At 42.5% G+C, this 17,845-nt stretch overlaps 1 protein-coding gene across 1 annotated transcript in view; it reads left to right on the plus strand.

The window, feature by feature from the left end:
• The window catches only part of LOC122799363 (acyl-CoA dehydrogenase family member 11-like), a 2,063,282-nt gene that overhangs the window by 895,683 nt on the left and 1,149,754 nt on the right, over positions 1-17,845 (plus strand). The window contains exons 7-8 of the mRNA XM_044068366.1: positions 8,742-8,836; positions 9,529-9,628. Of these exons, the coding sequence (XP_043924301.1) occupies positions 8,742-8,836; positions 9,529-9,628 (195 nt within the window). The remainder of the gene's footprint in view (positions 1-8,741; positions 8,837-9,528; positions 9,629-17,845) is intronic.

Raw genomic sequence — 17,845 nt, forward strand, 5'->3', positions numbered from 1 at the left:
AGGATTTCCATTCCCTCTGCATACCTTGTTTAGGCCCAGACCACGACGTCTCGGGCTGTCGCTTTTGCGCTACTTTCAATAAACGCACTATTAAGCGTCGGGCGGAGTTCGCCCAACACTTTTTTGGTAAATCCTTTGATTATAAAATGTCGTCGGAGACTCCGACTACCGTTTTGTCCAAAAAACGCAAGGACAAAGACCGACACGCGAGGTCCGCGGTCTCCACCAACACCACGCCAAAACCGGCTACATGTGGTCCGGTTCTCAGCGAGACGCCTACGCAGCCCCTGACTACTGACGACACTTCTTTGGCGGTCTCTTCTGTAACCGGCAGACCCACACGAATGGAAGTTGCATCCTCAAGTGTTTACAAAGATAATCCAAGCGTGGGGAAGGCCAGACATAGACATAGATCTCTTCGCCTCCCACAGGAATCATCAATTGGAAAAGTTCTGTTCAAGGACCTTTCATCCAAAGGCCTGGAGAGTGGACGCCCTTTCTTTCAGTTGGGCAGCATGGACAGTTTACGCTTTCCCACCTTTGCCTCTTCTGCCCAAGGTGCTCTTGAAAGCAAGAGCAGACAGACCGAAGATGATACTGATTGCTCCAGACTGGCCAAGACAACACTGGTACCCACTCCTGAGAAGCCTAACGCATACTCCTCCCTGGTCCCTACCTCTAATGCCTCTTCTACTGACTCAGCACAGCTACAAAACTCTTCACAGTCAGCTGAAAACACTCAGTCTAGCTGCATGGAAAATTCCTTAACACCACAACAGACCCTACTCTCCAAAGAGGTGCAGGATGTCATTTTGGAGGCCAAAAGGCCATCTACTGGAAAGGCTTACTCTGCAAAATGGAAACGGTTTTGCGCTTGGAATGAGAAGAAACGCCAGGATCCTAGAAAACTGAATTTGCCTCATATTACAGTATCTAGCTGAGCTGTTGAACAGTGGACTTTCATTTTCCTCCATCAAAATTCATGCCCCAGCCATTTCTGCAGAATTCAACACTGATCCACCCTTATTCTCTCACCCACTCTTAAGACAGCCCCTCAGAGGGGCTAAGAATATCAGACCTCCAAGGAAACAACCAATACCAGCCTGGGATCTTAATTACATTCTAGAAAAATTAACATTGCCTCCCTTTGAACCAGCTGCCTCAACAGATTTGCAATTTTTGTCCTGGAAAACAGCTTTCCTTCTGGCCATTACCTCAGCTCGCAGGGTTTCGGAACTACAAGCCCTCATGGCTGTGCAGCCCTTTCTCATCTTCCATCAGGACAGGGTTTCCTTACGAACCAACCCGTCATTTATGCCTAAGGTGGTATCCAAGGTAGCTTTAAATCAGGCCATACACTTACCTACCTTTTACCCCAATCCTCAAAACAAAGGGGAAAGGTTGCTACACTCCTTAGACATCCATAGACAGCTACGTTATTATTTGGACAGAACAAAGCCTTTCAGGAAATCAGAACAACTTTTTGTGTCCTATGCTGTAGGAGCTCAAGGGAAGCCAGTTTCCAAACAGACAATTTCAAAATGGATAGGCCACTGCATATGGTTTTGTTACTCCTTTCATGGAAAATCTGTTCCTACAGGCATCAGATCCCACTCCACAAGGGCCACAGCTACCTCTACAGCCTTCCTCAGAGGAGTCCCTACCAAAGATATTTTGGAGGCAGCCACTTGGAGTTCTGTGCATACCTTCACAAAACACTACCACCTGCCTTTATACTCCAAAACTAGAGCAGGCTTTGCCACTGCTGTGTTGCAGGGCATTCTGGCTTCTCCCAGTTCCACCTAGTGCCTACCACCCTGTGCGTAGCTTTGGGATTCTACCCATCTGTGATTACTGCAGCTGTATGCACGATGAACATAGTACAGTTTTGTACCTACCATAAATGTAGATGTTCGAGTGCTAATACAGCTGCAGTACAGGTTTCCCTCCCTCCTTCCCCTCTTGGTAAAGGCCTAGTGGCTAATCCCTCCTCATACAACCTGATTGGGTTATCCTTCTATGGTATATTTGCTTGCAACTACTGATTTTTGATTATATTGCATTGCATGAATATATATATATATATAATTTATGTATTGCCTTCCTTCTGGGGGCACCTGACATCTGGGGCAAGAAAGACTGAAGAAAATGGCGTTGGCTGTGTTTTATATACCCCTGTCGCACTGACGTCAGGAAAGAAAGCGACAGCAACCGACGCCGGACCTAGACTTTGGAATTCGGCCGACCGAGGACCCGCCTGACGGCAGAGAACCCATCTGTGATTACTGCAGCTGTATTAGCACTCGAACATCTACATTTATGGTAGGTACAAAACTGTACTTTCTTCTGTCCAGTTGTCATGGGAGGGCATCCTTATATTTGTGCTTCTGACGTCATACCCTCTTGTGACAATGCTCTTTCTTGCAACCTTCTGTCACAGTGACTATTGCTTGTTGGAAAGCATTTCTATTATGACCCTAATCTCAAAGTCCCAACACCCCCCCCCAGTTGTTGACTTGAGCATCCTCATTACTTTTTAGACCTCATGTACGCTTCCTAGATGTAGTTATGCTCGTGGTCATATCTCCCAAGAGCTGTCATCATTAACAATTGAGTACCCAACCCACACCATCCTGTTAGCTCTGTTTGCTGTTCAAGCTCCCGCTTAACTTGGGAGCATACCTGTCAATTGTCCAGATTTTTTATTCATATTTTTGATCTGTTCCACATAAAATATGCGGTTTTCTGGATTTTGTGGTAAATCCGTGAGGATTAAATTCACTAAATGACAGGCATTTGAGTTTCAGACTTCGTATCCCTATGAAAATGGGTTCCCTATTAGAAGACCGAAGACGCATTCTTTCGAATGCGTCTTGGTCAAACTCAAAAGCCTGAAACGGCAAAGTATCAAAGTGGCTTTTAAGCGAATTCCTTCCCTGGGAAAGAATTCACTTGGCCGCTTCGTTACTTTGCCATTTTCAGCACTGTAGTAGGGGGGTGTGGGGGCGAAGCCCCCAATTAATGTAATGTTTAAAGTGTCTTTTTTTAGGAACAGCGATTTTTTATTTATTTATTTTTTTCCCCTAGGAAAACAAATCGCTGTTCTGACCGTTCGAAATTGTAAGCTTTTGCTTACATAGGGTCAATTAATCACCATTCGCTTTTTTAAGCGTTTGGTGATCTAATATAGACCCAGAAAATGCATGGTAGCATAAGACTTATTATTCTGGCAACTTTCTAAGTTTATAAGAGAAGTATTTAAAATTTATACCTATTTGTGGGACTTTGTCCCCCCATTCTTTTTCGCCTTGTTCAGATTTTTGGTGTTGAGAGGTTTGCTTGGGAGCAATTTAGCCACTAGCAAGCCACTTCATAAAGTGCTCAGTTGCCATTTCCTTCATCTGGTATTTCGAGTTACTGAATCCCTACCTAAACTTGAGTCAGCTGGGTCACACTTATGGCTGTATTCATCTGCACCACAGGGCTAGGTGTGAAGTGGGTGCATGGATTTAGGAAAGCTAAACAACTGTTTATCTTTACTTTATGGAAGGGAAAGGCTAACTGTCTCTTCAAGTAATCCCTTTCCATGTTTGTCTGCCTTGCTATCTTTTACCTTCACATGGTTTGCTACCAAGTGGAAAATGTTGCAGTCAAAACCCACTTCACTAGAGATTGTGGCTTCTTCCAGTGCTTGCTTTTGGAATTCTTCATTGTAGACATCTCCACTGTGGCAACTTAATTCTGTATTTATGCTTCACCAAGAATTAATGCCTCAAACATGACTGCAGGAGTTGGGTCTCCTTTGGTACTGTTTTATTTCCTGACTCAGTCATGTAATCCTTGGCCTTTTGGCTATCCTTGGTTTCTTCCTTAGCACTTTTAGCTGTCCTCTGCTTTCTTTCACCCTAGTTAATTTACTGCTTTGGATTTGGCCCAGTCACAGGCCTATCAAAGAGATTTCTTGGTGTTAAATATAGGTTCATAGGTGTCTACTAGGCGAATGGCCCTGGAGCCTTTACAAGCCTAGACCATAGGATTACCCTGACATTGTGCCACCCGACATTAGTTCCCAGTGCCTCTGTTGAGTAGAGCCACTGGAGTGATCCCAGGGGGGAATTTTCTATTTACCATCCACTCATCAATATTTCTGTTGAAGAGGGCCAGTGAGGTGATCTGTTTGACATGTATGGGAAATCTATTCCATAGCATGGGTAGTCTCTGGGTTATGAACCTGTCCCTCCAGCATGTACTGTTGATTGTGGTAATGAGGCTGAGGTCTCTGGAGCGTGTGGTGCGGAGGGATTGGGATTTCTTTAGATGTAACATTTCTAACAGACCTGGGTCAGACATGGCTTTGTAAGTCAAGCAGAGATTGCCTCTAAGTAGGTGATATGAGACAGAGAATAGTTGGAGTTTTTTGAGTCTTTCCATATAGGACAACTGTTTAAGGCCTAGGATCCTCTTTGTGAGGTACTTTTGCGGCCTCTCCAGTTGTTGTAGGTGTCTAGTGAGGTACATGCCAAATGGGGCATTGTACTCGATCATTGGCCTAATGAGGGAAGAGTAGAGGGAGACAATGACCTCTTTCTTCCTGGATGCAAAACCCTTAGTAATTGAGATGTGCCACATAAAAGGACTTTCTGGCCACAGTGGCAATGTGGTGGTCAAAAGAGAGGTTGCTGCCAACATGTGTTTCCAGATGTTTTATAATACCTTCTATGTTCAGTGGACTACCATCGGTGTGGTAACTCATGAGAACCGAGTTTTTCCCCAAAGAGGATGACGGCACATTTTTTGGCATTGAGCTTAAGGCCATGGTTCTGACACCAGTCGTCGTTCTCATTGAGGCCTTTCTGCAGGATGTCAACATCACTTGGGGAGTTAATAATAGCTCTCAACTTGCAGTCATCTGCGAACTTTGTCAGCCAGAGTTCCTTCGTGTTGGCCTGGACTTCAGAGAAGTAGATACCAAACAGGAGAGGACCCAGGACCGAACCCTGTGGGACTCCACTTCTGACTGCTTGGCAGTGAGGTACTTTCACAGTGTGCGTTTTATGTTTGAGCCAGTTTGCAACCCACCTAGTGATATAGAGGTTGATGCCTAGCTTAGTGAGTTTTTCTATGATTCCTGAGTGGGGAATGGTATCAAAGGCCTTGGCCAGATCAAGGTAGGCTGTATGAACCACCTTTCCTTCATCCACAGCTCTGGTGACCGACTCAAAGAAGTTGACCAGGTTGAGCAGGCATAATCTACCCTTCACAAAACCAAACTGTCTGGGATCCAGAGTTTGGAGATTCCCTATATCCTTGTTTATTAGGTCCATGATGATGCGTTCCATAGCTTGGCATGTCAGAGTCGTCAGGCTAATGGGGCGATAGTTCCCAGGGTCTGTAGTCACTTCTCCTTTGTGGAGAGGGATGACTGAAGCAGTGCGCCATTCGGTAGGGACAAAGCTTGAGGTGAGGCTGTGATTGAACAGGGCACACAGGTGTGGTGCCAGTTCACTCTGTAGTTCATGTAGAACACAGCCAGGGATATTGTCAGGTCCCATAGAAGCTGTATTCTTGGCCTTGGACAGTGCTGTTTTAACCTGTGCAGCAGTAATACTAGGTGCCTGGCAATCTACTGGTATTGTGATTGGTCCTTTGGGGGGGAGAGTGGTAAAGTTGGCTCCGAATCTGTCGGCCAGTATACTGGCAATGTCTGTTGGCTCGGTGTAGAAGGTACCATTGTGCAGTAGCTCATAGTAAATCTGGTTATTACAGTGGAGATTCTTTAGATAACTATAGAAGGCCTTGTGGTTGTCTCTACTATCTGCTCCATTTCTGTTTTCATAGCTAGCTTTAGAGGATTTGATGAGGAATCTCAGCTTTTTATTGAGGCTGATAAGGGAGTTTTTCCAGTCTTGGGACTTCACCTTATTCCAATCAGTTTCTTTCTTCTGTTGTAGTTTGTTTATGGCAGGGGACCACCAGATTGGCTTCCTTTTTTTTGAGGAGAGCATCTTGGTTCTATTGGGTATGGCGAGATCCATGCATTTGTGTATGTGTTCGTACAGTGCATTGGTGTATGATTCGGCGGTCATACAACTATTCTCCATTTGCATGGGTGCCGTGAAGTTAGCCACTTTTCTTTTTAGGAGCCCAAAGTTAGATTTGGAGAAGTTTTTCATGGTGGTTACCTTTGCGGGAGGTGGGGTGTGGATTTCCAAGGTGATTAATTTGTGGTTGGATCTAACCAGGGAGGAGTTGACTTGGTATAGAGCAACGGTCGCCCATGTTAGTAATGACCAGGTCAAGGATGTTGCTACTTCTAGTGAGTAAGAACGAGCTGGTCCAGGGCATTAAAATTAATTAATTCTAGGAAACATTTGACAAGTGTATTGGTGCATGAGTAGTTTTCCCAGTTAATGGAGGAGTAGTTGAAGTCCCCCGGTATGAGAGTGTTAGGTTGGATCCTAATATTCTCCAGGGTTTTTAGGAACGTGGAGTGTGAGTCTTGGGACATGGTTGGGGACCTATAGCAGGCTCTGACCTGAATTGCTGTCTTACCCAATGTTAGCTGCACCTGAAGTGCAAATGTGTTCTAGAGTATTAGTTGATCTAAGAAGGGACCCTCATTAGTGCATCACTGCTATCTTCCTACTGTCTCCCTCTGCTTAGGCAGACACTACTTCCAGCCTTGTGTTGAAATTTCCTGTAATGTGGGCAAATACTTACTTATATATTACCTGTTAAAATTTTAGATGTAAAATCTTTATTTGATTTGCAATAAATATACGTGGGGTAAACTTGAGGGCTTATGAGCCAGTCACACCTATGTAATCTACATATGAAATCACGGCGTGTGCCAACACTAAGAGCATGTGTCCTATACATCAGGAAAACTGTCCAGTTGTGATAGAGTTACATGATGAACCATTCACATTACGCTGTTAAGATTTTGCCCCCCCCCCCCACACCCAATGATGCACCGTATACAAAAGTTCACACACACACTTCCTTCCTGCTTTTCCTCCACCCCTCATATTTTATATAGGCTTTCTTGCCTTTTACTGATGTCTGCTGTTATTTTAAGAAATTATTTCTAGTCTGTATAGGTGAACTGTGTTCTCAGTGTATATACTGCAATATTGTATATACCTTTTGCTTTATTCTGCCATTTTTACTCAAGAATTTTGTGGTGCAAAGAGATGATGCCATGACTGTGCCCCAGTTAACCCATATTCAACTAGCAGCATAGTAACTAAAGGAACAGAGTGGGGAAGGGTGGCAGTGAGCATACGACATCAGCTTCCCATTCTAGGGGAAGGAGGCAGACTGATATACTGCAACAACAGCATGAAGATTGAGGCTAGCCCTGCAGTATAAGTGATGTGCAACTTAGGAAGTTGCATATGCACTGTACCATGCATGTAACTCCCAAAGGTAGCTATAGCAGAGGTTGCTAGGCTGCTGCAGGTTGGTGGGTTAGGGTGTACTTATCAGTAACTGTATAATGCTGCACAAGAGTCCTTGAGCTGTTCTCTGGCCACAGATGTTACTTGGGTAGAGTCAAGGGGAGGTTAAAGAGGGTCTAGTAGTCTTGGGAAACACTGAGAAGAGCTGGTGGCAGCTGATAGTCAGCAGAGGGTACCTTAATAGAAAAACATTTTGTACTTTCATACCTGTTTCTCTTAGGCTGATTGTGCATTTCTGAATTTGGTCAATTGTAATCTGTCATCTAGCCTGGTAAACAAATATAAATAGGACACATTAAGGAGGGCCCCCTCTGTTACAGTCAGCCTTCTGTATAGACGGATGAACTTCTTTGGAGTCAGGTCCTTTGACCTCACTGTAAGAACCTGATATAGTATATGGAAAGGTCCAGTGCAGTGGGTATGTGTACACTGGATTAAAGACATGTAAGTTGAAGTGCATTATAGATGTACCTAATTGGCATGGTTGAATTTATAAATCTAAGTAAGCAGCACGGAGGTGATGACAGGAGAATGGGTAGCAACCTGGTGGCAGGATGGCTAAGAAAGATATCAGAAAATGTTATTTCTTCTAGTGGTTGACAAGACCCTGGGATATGTTACTGGAGGACATGGTGAAGCAAGAATTTGGAGAAGGTTTTTAAGGCGACAATAGCAAGTCAAAATGGGTGTTTGAAGGGTAGGGCTGCTTCATATGAGTAAGTACAAAACTCTGGAAACTTGATGGACCAAAAATCTTCTTTCTTTGGCATCTGCATGTGTTTCTGTATAATTCGCAGCCAATGGACCAAGATGTGCTCAAGGGCAAAGATAAGTGGGTCTGTCAGGCACATGAAATGGTGATCTTTCATCTGTTGTACATGTGGAACTGCACATAGTATACCAGGTTGATTATGTTGCTTGGGTGATAGGATACTTTAGATGAGGAAAAAAGCTGGTGGAGTGTGCTTAAGTTGTATCACATGGCAAACAGAGCAGCAGTTAAGTTTGCTTGGTACAGCTGTTTGCAAACTTTGCATCTCTGAGGAAGTTACTTGACCAGACCACAGCTTCCAGGCTATCTTTGAAACTGAAAAGTTGTATCTTGTGAATTTAGCTGAGCACATTCACAAATAACAGTAAGTCAGTTGTGGGAGGCAAATACAAACCATTAGAAAGTGCATTTATTTTGTCTTTAAATGTTGCCTTTTTACCCTTTAGATTTATGTTTATTTATTAATCACAATGTAAAGAATCTAAACTGTTGTTCTGTTTTCCTTTTAGATCTCAGATGAGGGTCGAGGTGTGGCATCAATTGCTAACATGCTGACCATCACAAGAGTGCATAACTCGATTTCAGCTGCATCTGCTATGAAGAGGTGATGTTGCAGCACTTGCTGACATGTATTTAGAAATAAGCATGCCTCAGGAAAGCGTAACATGAGAGAAGTGTGCAGTAGACTGCTCCCTTTTTAAGGGGATCCACTGCAATTTTTTTTCTTGGGTACCATCTGTCACATCCTAGACAGCAAGACTGAAGCCATATTTATATGATGTAAAACAAGCAAGACTATCGCTGTAAAAACAGTATCACAGTCCCAACAAAGCCCAGTCAGGAACTGAATGTAAAAATAGTCTTTTATTTAAAGCATAATAAAATCAGTTAAGCGCTTTCATCCACATCTAGTAGATTTCATCAGAACCTTATTTATATGATGCACACATGTCTTCCTGATGTCATATGCATGCACACTTACTGTGATAGTAAAAACAAAAAAAAAAAAGTAGTATAGTCATAGTTTTCTTGTTCTTGCCCCTGGACCGCTTTTCACCAGTCTTTTGGTCTTTTAGATTTAACATAGGAACTCTGGGTAAGTGAAGCATAGCCTCTCTTTCATACCATTGTAATGAAGAGACACTAGTAGGACTGTAGAGTTTTGCTGGAAGTGAGAAACAAATGTAATCATGTTATAAAAAATAGCTGCTGTAATACACAATTAGAATGTACTTATAGAAAGGGAGGTGCAGGTGTTTTACATTTTGCAATGTATTTATCTTTTTTTTATTGTAGAATTGTCACGTTGGCTCGAGAGTATGCCAGCAAACGCTTTGTGTTTGGGAAGTTCATTCAAGACCACCCTCTACATATGCAGACAATGGCTCGGATGGAGGTATGGCTTTGCATCAGCTAAATGGAGTAAATACTAAGTTCAAGTCAAATGTATTTCTAAATTTCCTTCTCCATCCACATTTGGCTGAGCCCTAATTTTTCAATGGATGAAAACTGTTATCTCCGCTAGGACTTAAAGTGGGCATAGCCTGTGAGATCTCTTTGTGGCACACTTCACCTAGTAAGGAAATCTCATTACCTGTATCATATTTGTTTTATTTTATTTTTTATTTAGATTTGTTGACTGCTGTAGAGCACTGATCTGAAAGCTTGGGAAAAATGTGTAGGACATACAAACATGTATTCCAGAAACAGTCAAAAAGTAATAACTGCATAATATACGTAAAAATACAAAATACTTAAAAAAAAAAAAAAAAAAAAAAAATGTGACTGTACTGAAACACTTAGACACATCGGAAGGAAGTCGAAAGAAGGCTAGGAAGGAGCTATTAGAGAAAGCATAGGGAGAGAAACAGGCTTTAGTGGATTAAGTTTGGAGGAAGAGAGGGAGGTCAAAGACATTAGAGGGATGTATTCTGCTTACAAGAACCACTTCCCCATAGCTTACACTGGTTTCTTGTTTGGGTGGAGAGGTATGCTCATTACCAGAGTTTCTGCATTTTCCTTTTCTGCTCACACTTTTAGGATTTCCTCCCTGAAGTCGTCTGAGGAAAATGCATGTCCAGGAAATCCCATATTAAAGCCTACCAGACAAATGAAGTGCCTCTGTGGTTGTGAAATATTGACGCAACCACCTCTAATGGCAACAATTAGGGAGAATTACTGCCAGGTGAAATCTGATCTGGCTCACCACAATGACCTATTACTAGTTCCATCTGTAGAGGGAAAGAACAGCAGTCAAAATAACATTGTTGATTCAGTAGTTCAATATGGCATAACATGAACTTGAGTAGAGTATTACAGTGTTAAAAGACCAGACATCTGTGCTTGGCTGTCCTCTGTTTACCTTTTCTGTAATGGCATGCATCCTGTTACCAAATGCTTCCTCTACTGGCAAGAAGTTAGCAGCTGGACATTCATATGTTGTTACTAGGCTAATAACCACTAGGATCCTTGCAAGCCTAGCCATGCACCCTAAACCATTTGGGTGCCCACGCATCATGGGTGTCTGTACAGGGGGCATGTTAGTAGGGAGGTAGCTAAGGATTTGTGTGGGGGGGGTGTTAGTTTTGAACTGTTCTTATTGACTGCCTCTGTCCTTAAGAAACATAGGGGGCCAGACTTGGGGGGTTAAATTTACGATTTCCTCTCCAGTTGTCAAGGTTTTATTTGAATAGGGACAGGGATGAACTCATGGATGGGGAGCCTATTCCATAGTGTGGGGATCCTTTGGGACACATTTCTGTTCCTCCAGCACATTTTATTTTTCACAAAGTTCAGATCCCTGGATCTGGTGTTTCTGGTGCTGTTTGTTTTGTGCATGTGCAACAGATCTGTCAAGACCAAGTCTGTGGAAGCCCTGTAAGCCAGGCAAAGATCTCCTCTCAGCAGCCTGTAGGAACTGAATATGACAACGGAGCTTTTAGGCAATCAGTGTAGGACAAGGGCATTCATGTCTTGAATTCTTCTGTTTACAAACCTTTGTGGGCAATCCAGCTGTTGCAAGATTCTGTAATAAGGGCTGAGTAGAGTGATATTACAATTTCCTTGGACCTGGATGCCATACGCTTAAGTATAACTTGGGGGACATAGTATGATCTTTTTATTATCTTTGCTATGCGTTGATCAATGGCCAGATCGCTGTCTACATATGTTTCTAGATCCCTTACTACTGGGTTGACGCTTAGAGTGTTTTATTGATGAAGTAATTAACTTGTTTTGACAGCTTCCCAAAAGACATTATAATGCACTCTTTAGCGTTGTGTTGTAGGCCATGGCTTTAGCATCAGATATTTGTCTATGTTAAACCCTCTTGCAAGATGTTGGTGTCTTGGGGAAGTCAGTAATAGCTCTTAATTTACAGTCATTTGTGAACTTGGTGAGCCAGAGGCCATGAACATTAGCCTTGACTTCTGAGAACTAGATGCCAGACAGGAGAGGGCCTATGCATGGATCCCTGGAGTACTCCACTGGTGACCAGTCTCTTAGTGGAGATGGTCTCACCAATCCTGACTTCTTGGATGCTGTCTGTGAGCCAGCCAGTCATTTGTTTTGTTACTTGTGTCATGAAAGATGCAGTGCTGAGGGTCCGTAATGACTTGGAAACCATATCCTGAGTAACTGATTTTGCATCCCAATTTACATCAACATGGAGACTGTTTGTGCTGCTTACAGGCATAATACTGATTGCCAGATGCAGGAATGATGCCTTGTTCCTTATCTGAGGGATTTCGTCATCAGGTTGTCTCCACCAGGGCAGTGGAACTCTACTGACCAGCACATATGAGGATCCCTTTCAATTAAAGACATTTACTGGGCCAGGTCCAAGATGCATTACATTTTGAGAACCTCACCTTCACATGGAGAAAGCTTGCTTGCTTGAGCACATTTGACAGTATTTTGTAGTGAGTAGTTGTAGATGTTCCTTAATCCTAGTTATAGTATCTCTGCAACTAGTGCAAACTTCCCAATCAGCATAGCCTTCACTTATGCTTACCACAATGGCATGCACTCTTTTACCAGCACTGTTATCTAACCTTCAGTTATAATTTCTCTCTAAGCACTCCCTAGGTAGCATGAAGCTTTTTCTTATGCTAGAACATGCTTGTAAATAACAAATCTGACTTTGGGGCTGTCTGCATTGGGTAACCATTGAGATTAGCTCTTCTGCCCACCTCAGCTTGTTAGTATTTTTTTCTGTCTTGCTAACAGTGCTCAAGGGTGCATATTTGTGTTGCTTGCACATGCCATGGTTTCTTGCACCTGATTGGGAAAATGTATCCATTGCCTGCTGTACTGTGTTCTTTTCTACTACTTGTACAGTTTGGAATTGGAGCCCAGCACTTATCAAAAGTGCCTATGTTTCTTACTTAACAAGCAGAAACTGTAACTCTTCCTATGGCTGCCAGAATGTGCACCCGAAGCCACACTATCATGCAGCAATTGGAAAAGTGAAATTGTTGGTTACAGTCAGGGTGTCCCATAGGGCTCTGACCTAGGTAGGCTCTTATTTATTTAGATTGTATCGTTCAGACCTGTCTTTTTCATCTGAGGTGTTCTTTAGTCTATATGCAGGTGACCTGAAATTAGGTAAACTGATTAAATGTGTTACAGATAAGGCATATCTGCAAAATAACTTGAGTGTATTGACCATTTGGACACAGGAGAATAATATGCTAATAAATACATCAAAAACTAAGCATATGAGATTTGGGTGACATAAATTGAAAGGTGAGTATTTAATACAGCACGCACTGATTGAAACTGTAGTTTCATTTAAGGGTAGATCCAGCTTTGAGTTTTTCTAATCGTATCAACCAATTGGTTAATGTTAATTTTACAATTATAGGTTGTGTAGTACAATTTATAAAGTGTAGGAAATCAGAAATGAAGTTGTTTGTTAGTTACATTAAACCCAGACTTGAATATGGAATAACAATACAGAAATCTTATAAGAAAACAAGCATGAGTAAACTGGAAAGAGTACAACAGAAATATACCAAGGGCATCCATGCATGTGAAAATTTAAGTTTTTATAAAAGACTGAAATATCTAAACTTGTACTATGTCTCTTGTAGATAATGTAAGAGGAGCTCTTATTCGGGTATATAGGGCATTTAGAGACAACAATCTATGGGAATATTTGGGGTTGTCAAAAAGTAGTAGAGAATCATCAGACAGCCTATGTAGAAGATTGTATAGAATGAGAGGTGTACTAATTGGTTCTCTGAGAGAGCAGCTGATGCATGGAACAGATTATCAAATTAAATTAAGGCAAGTGCTAGTTTAGATATTTTTAAGAATAGCCTGGACACACATTATGGGAACAAGTGTTTTGGTATATTGGAAGGCTAGAAGGGCGTTAATGCCTGTGCTTGGAATATTTGTATGTGTGTACACCAAAGCAGTCTTTTTATTGCGTTGGCAATGAGCATTATTTCAGGCTTTACTACAAGTCTGTTAGATTCATCATACCTACTTGGAGGTGGAGAGAGAGCTATGTAAGGTCTTCCAATTTGGATGACTGTGTGTGTATCAAATGCAAGGATCATGGGGTTGGTCTCTTAATTTATCCTAAGTTTGTGCCAGAGTATTTAGAAAATATAAAGGAGTATGAGGCCAGATGTCCGCTCCACTAGTTAAGTTCTCTTTTTGGGGCAGTCTCTTGGCCCTTGTATGCTGCCATCTCCCCGTTGACTAGATTGGGGAGGTATTGAACCTTTACCTATTTTCTTCAGACAACAAGAGGTGTGGAAGAGGAGTACCTGCATAAGCCACATTGGGGAATGCATACCAGAGCATCCATACCATCTCCCCTCACACTTGTGTGGCCAAGTTATGCTTGCAGCTGGCCCATGTCTGTTGCATAGTCCCTCAAGTTGTCTGGCACAGGCTTGGTAGTTGGATTTGGGTTAAAGGACTGTTCTCCACAGGCCTCTCCTCAGATCCAGCATGCTGACTGGCCCAGGTTAAGAAAAGCCCACTCTGTATTCCTATACCAACAGGGCTGGAAGGATAGGCTCAAATGGTAGACATTTGGCTGCTGTTTTACATTTTGTTGGCCTTGTAAATGTGCACCAAGGCAGAACAGTAATCCAGACAGACCAATTTCGGACTTGGCTCAAGAAAAAAACACATAAGAAAAACAAACATGCATTCCCAAAACAGTCAGCAAGTGATAACTGCAATTATATACGTTAAAAAATAAAAGAAATTAATGTCTGTCCAACCTCATACAGGCTCCAGCTAACACTTCTCTGGGCATAGTAGTCCTGTTGTCTCACTTCAGTCCTCATCTTTTACATACTTTACTCCTACTTGCTTTTGTCAGGACTGGGTCCAGCCATCCCATATGCAGGGTAAAGGCTGTTTCTTCATTTTCATGTGTACCTTGGGAAGAGGATTGAAAGGATCCATAGGCTTTAATTTCATAGACCAATAAGGATGACTCCTTTCCCTCCCACCCCATTGATGACCACTTTTGTGAGAGAGACTGTGAGTTGATGACATCCTTTAAGGTCTGGCTTGTGGCTCCCTTACCTGACCCACCACACACACACACACACGCACACAAAAAAAAAACAACATTGGAATTAATATCTTGGTAAGAAGGAAAATGAGTTCTGAGTCATTAACATCATGAAATCCACTACCAATCATTAGCGGACCGGAGTTCCGCCGTGGCGACCCCTAACTGGGAAAAGCCGAAAGACACAAACAAACAAAACATCATGAAGCTACACATAATGATGTTATTTCTTTAGTTTGAAGACATCTAGATTGTAGTGTCAGGAAGGAGGATACCATCAGCAGACCCCAAGCAGACAGGAGTGAGATTAGATTAAGTATCTTGTGGCAGATTCCTGTGCTCTTCTGTTCTGTCCAGCATAGATCCCAGGATCATCACCATACCACTTGATAATCAGTGTAAGGCATTGGACACGTTTATATCACGTTATCAATAGATGAAAATAGTGAATGCTATTTCATCAGCCCCAAAACATCTAAACATGAAAATGTCAAACATTCAGAACAGCAAATTTTTCCCATGGAAAAAATTTGCTGCTCCGAAACACATACACACAACACAAGCACATCAAACAAACAGCAACCACAGACATACACTTAAATTCCTCCATCTAACACTACACTAAACTAAACATACACTACTATATACCCACTTACCTTAACCCAAACTCTAACCCTAAGGTCCATCACTATCGCACACTCGTCTAACCCACGCCCTTGCCCTAACTCACTTAAACCGCCCCTAACCCTAAAGACTGTCACTATCGCACACACGCCTAACCCGCGACCTAACTGTAACTCACTTAACCCTCCCCTAACCCTAACGTACAATCACACACTTACCTGAGCCCAACCTGTAACTTTCCACCACAGCGCTAAGAATAGCGAAGCCACAGAAATAGCCAGCCGAATTCTTTCCCAAGGAAAGAATTCGCTGTTCTGCACCTTCGCTATTCTTAGTGTTCACTGAATAGTGTTCGATATCAAAACATTCGTAGTTTTAATGCTTCGATGTTCTGATATAGACCCCATTGGACAGGGTAAGCAAAAGGGGTATTCTCCATGGCATTTGGACTTAAATCACTCTACTGCATATCTCACCTTTCCATATTTATTTATCAAGTTTGTTCACCAGTATGGTGGACCGATCCAGAAGGGTCTTACTTCATTTATTGCCCGTTCCAGAGGCAGTAAAAGCAAACATTAAGTAGCCTTTAGTGATGCAAGTGAATATAAAATGAAGTACATATTTACAGAAAGTACAGTGAAGTGAATTGAATGTAGATAACTAACATTATATTTTCATTAAAAGTTATAGCTAATGGCTTTCTAGAAGCTTTGTTTGTTGCGCGCCCCCCCCCCCCCCCCAGAGCCTTGCAGACTCCATGTACCAGAGTGAGCTTGCCCATTCCTAGATGTAGACTAAAGGCTGGTTCTTTATGTCATTACATGTCCTAGGAAGAGGACTGCATTCCTGTATCACTTTCTGTTGTACCTTATTTACTACTGTGTTTTTCATTTGTTACTTATTCATGCCCAAAAATGTATTACATCTCCTTCTCAGTTGTTACAAATACATTACTATCTTAGTTATGTACCATTTGGTTTAATATAGTCTGTTTTCCTGTTTGTCTTAGGTCATGCTTGAAAAGAGACTTCTGACCCATTGTGCTTCCCAGTTAGCAAATGTAAAAATAAATACAAAACAAAATAAAATAAATCAGTTGCTTTTAAAGTTGTGAAGAGTGAGGCACTCTTTTAAGAATAGGGGAAGTTTCCTTAATGTTAAAGGAGCCATTGAATGATTCACTTGTAACATGTGATTGTAAACACCAATAAAAAGAAACTGTATTAACAATATCCATTGTTATTGTCTTGTAGTATTATATATGCTTTCTTTTTAACAATTTTCATTCACTCCGTTACATATGTTGCTTTGTTCCTACCTTCCCTTAAACCTCACTCCCCATCCTCCTTTGTAGTGTTCTGCATGTATTGATCTGATGTTGGCCTTTTCACTGTCCTTCTATTCACATGTTGCAGTATTCATCACATGTGGATTTACTCCTCTTGCTACCCGAACGTCCATCTAATATCCAAACGTTTTCAGTCACTATATGGTGAGTGGGATGTCTGACATGGCTAGTGGAACTTGGGCCATAAAAGTAACGTCTGCACTCACCAGCCCTCAGAACTTCTCAGCCATCAGTCGAATGTCAGGTGCTCCTGCCATCCCAGCTATCGGATCTCAAAGAAGATAGATAAGTGCCTTGTTGAGGAACCTTATCAGTCATTTTCTTTATCTTAATACTTGTTCATGTCATCTAGAAAGGGCAAGTGTAAGTGCGGCCCTCCGATACCCCATAGAGACAACCATGAACAGTGTCTTTTTTTGTTTAGCTCAGTTGCATGACTACAGGGCCTGGTCCATTTGTCAGGCATTTGTGCCCAAAACTTTGCACAGCCGTCTGCATGCACTCAACCTTTATCTGGAAAATCAGTGTTTAAAGCAATTAGCCTTAGGTATGGACGGTTCCGCCAATGTACTTTGCCGAACCACTGAAAAAGAAAGCCAAGACCATCAGGCCTACCACTGTGCCTCTTGGGTCTGACTCGCAGCCTGTGGCCGACGTTGGCCTGGTTGAGGATTCGGGCTCCGCCGCCTCGAATACAGCAGGGTACCTCCACGGAATCAGCACAGTGCTGTGCAGAGGGCACATCCGTAGAAGCTTTTCCGATGTCTGTTTCTGACATCTGGGGGGGGGGGTATCAGCAATTTCGGTAGGTCCATCGGATCCCTCTGATTACATGTGCCCGATTCCAGGCCTTCCTCCCTTCAGATGCCTCCCTTCAGAGGCCTCTCAAAAGGAAGGAAAAAAGAAAACACATTTCACCTACTACTGAAAGCATGCCGGACTGACAGGCTTTCAGCCAAAGTTTAATGCCTTCATGGCGCTACAGCCTACCACTACAAGGACTTCGACCATCCCTCCTCCTATATGGAGCCCAAGGCCTCAAACAACAGATCCCTCTCTAAGGGAAGAGGAGGAATTTTCTGATTCTTCATCTG

The sequence above is a fragment of the Protopterus annectens genome, chromosome 4.part0, assembly GCF_019279795.1.
Source record: "Protopterus annectens isolate FY-2018-M chromosome 4.part0, PAN1.0, whole genome shotgun sequence".
NCBI lineage: Eukaryota > Metazoa > Chordata > Ceratodontiformes > Protopteridae > Protopterus > Protopterus annectens.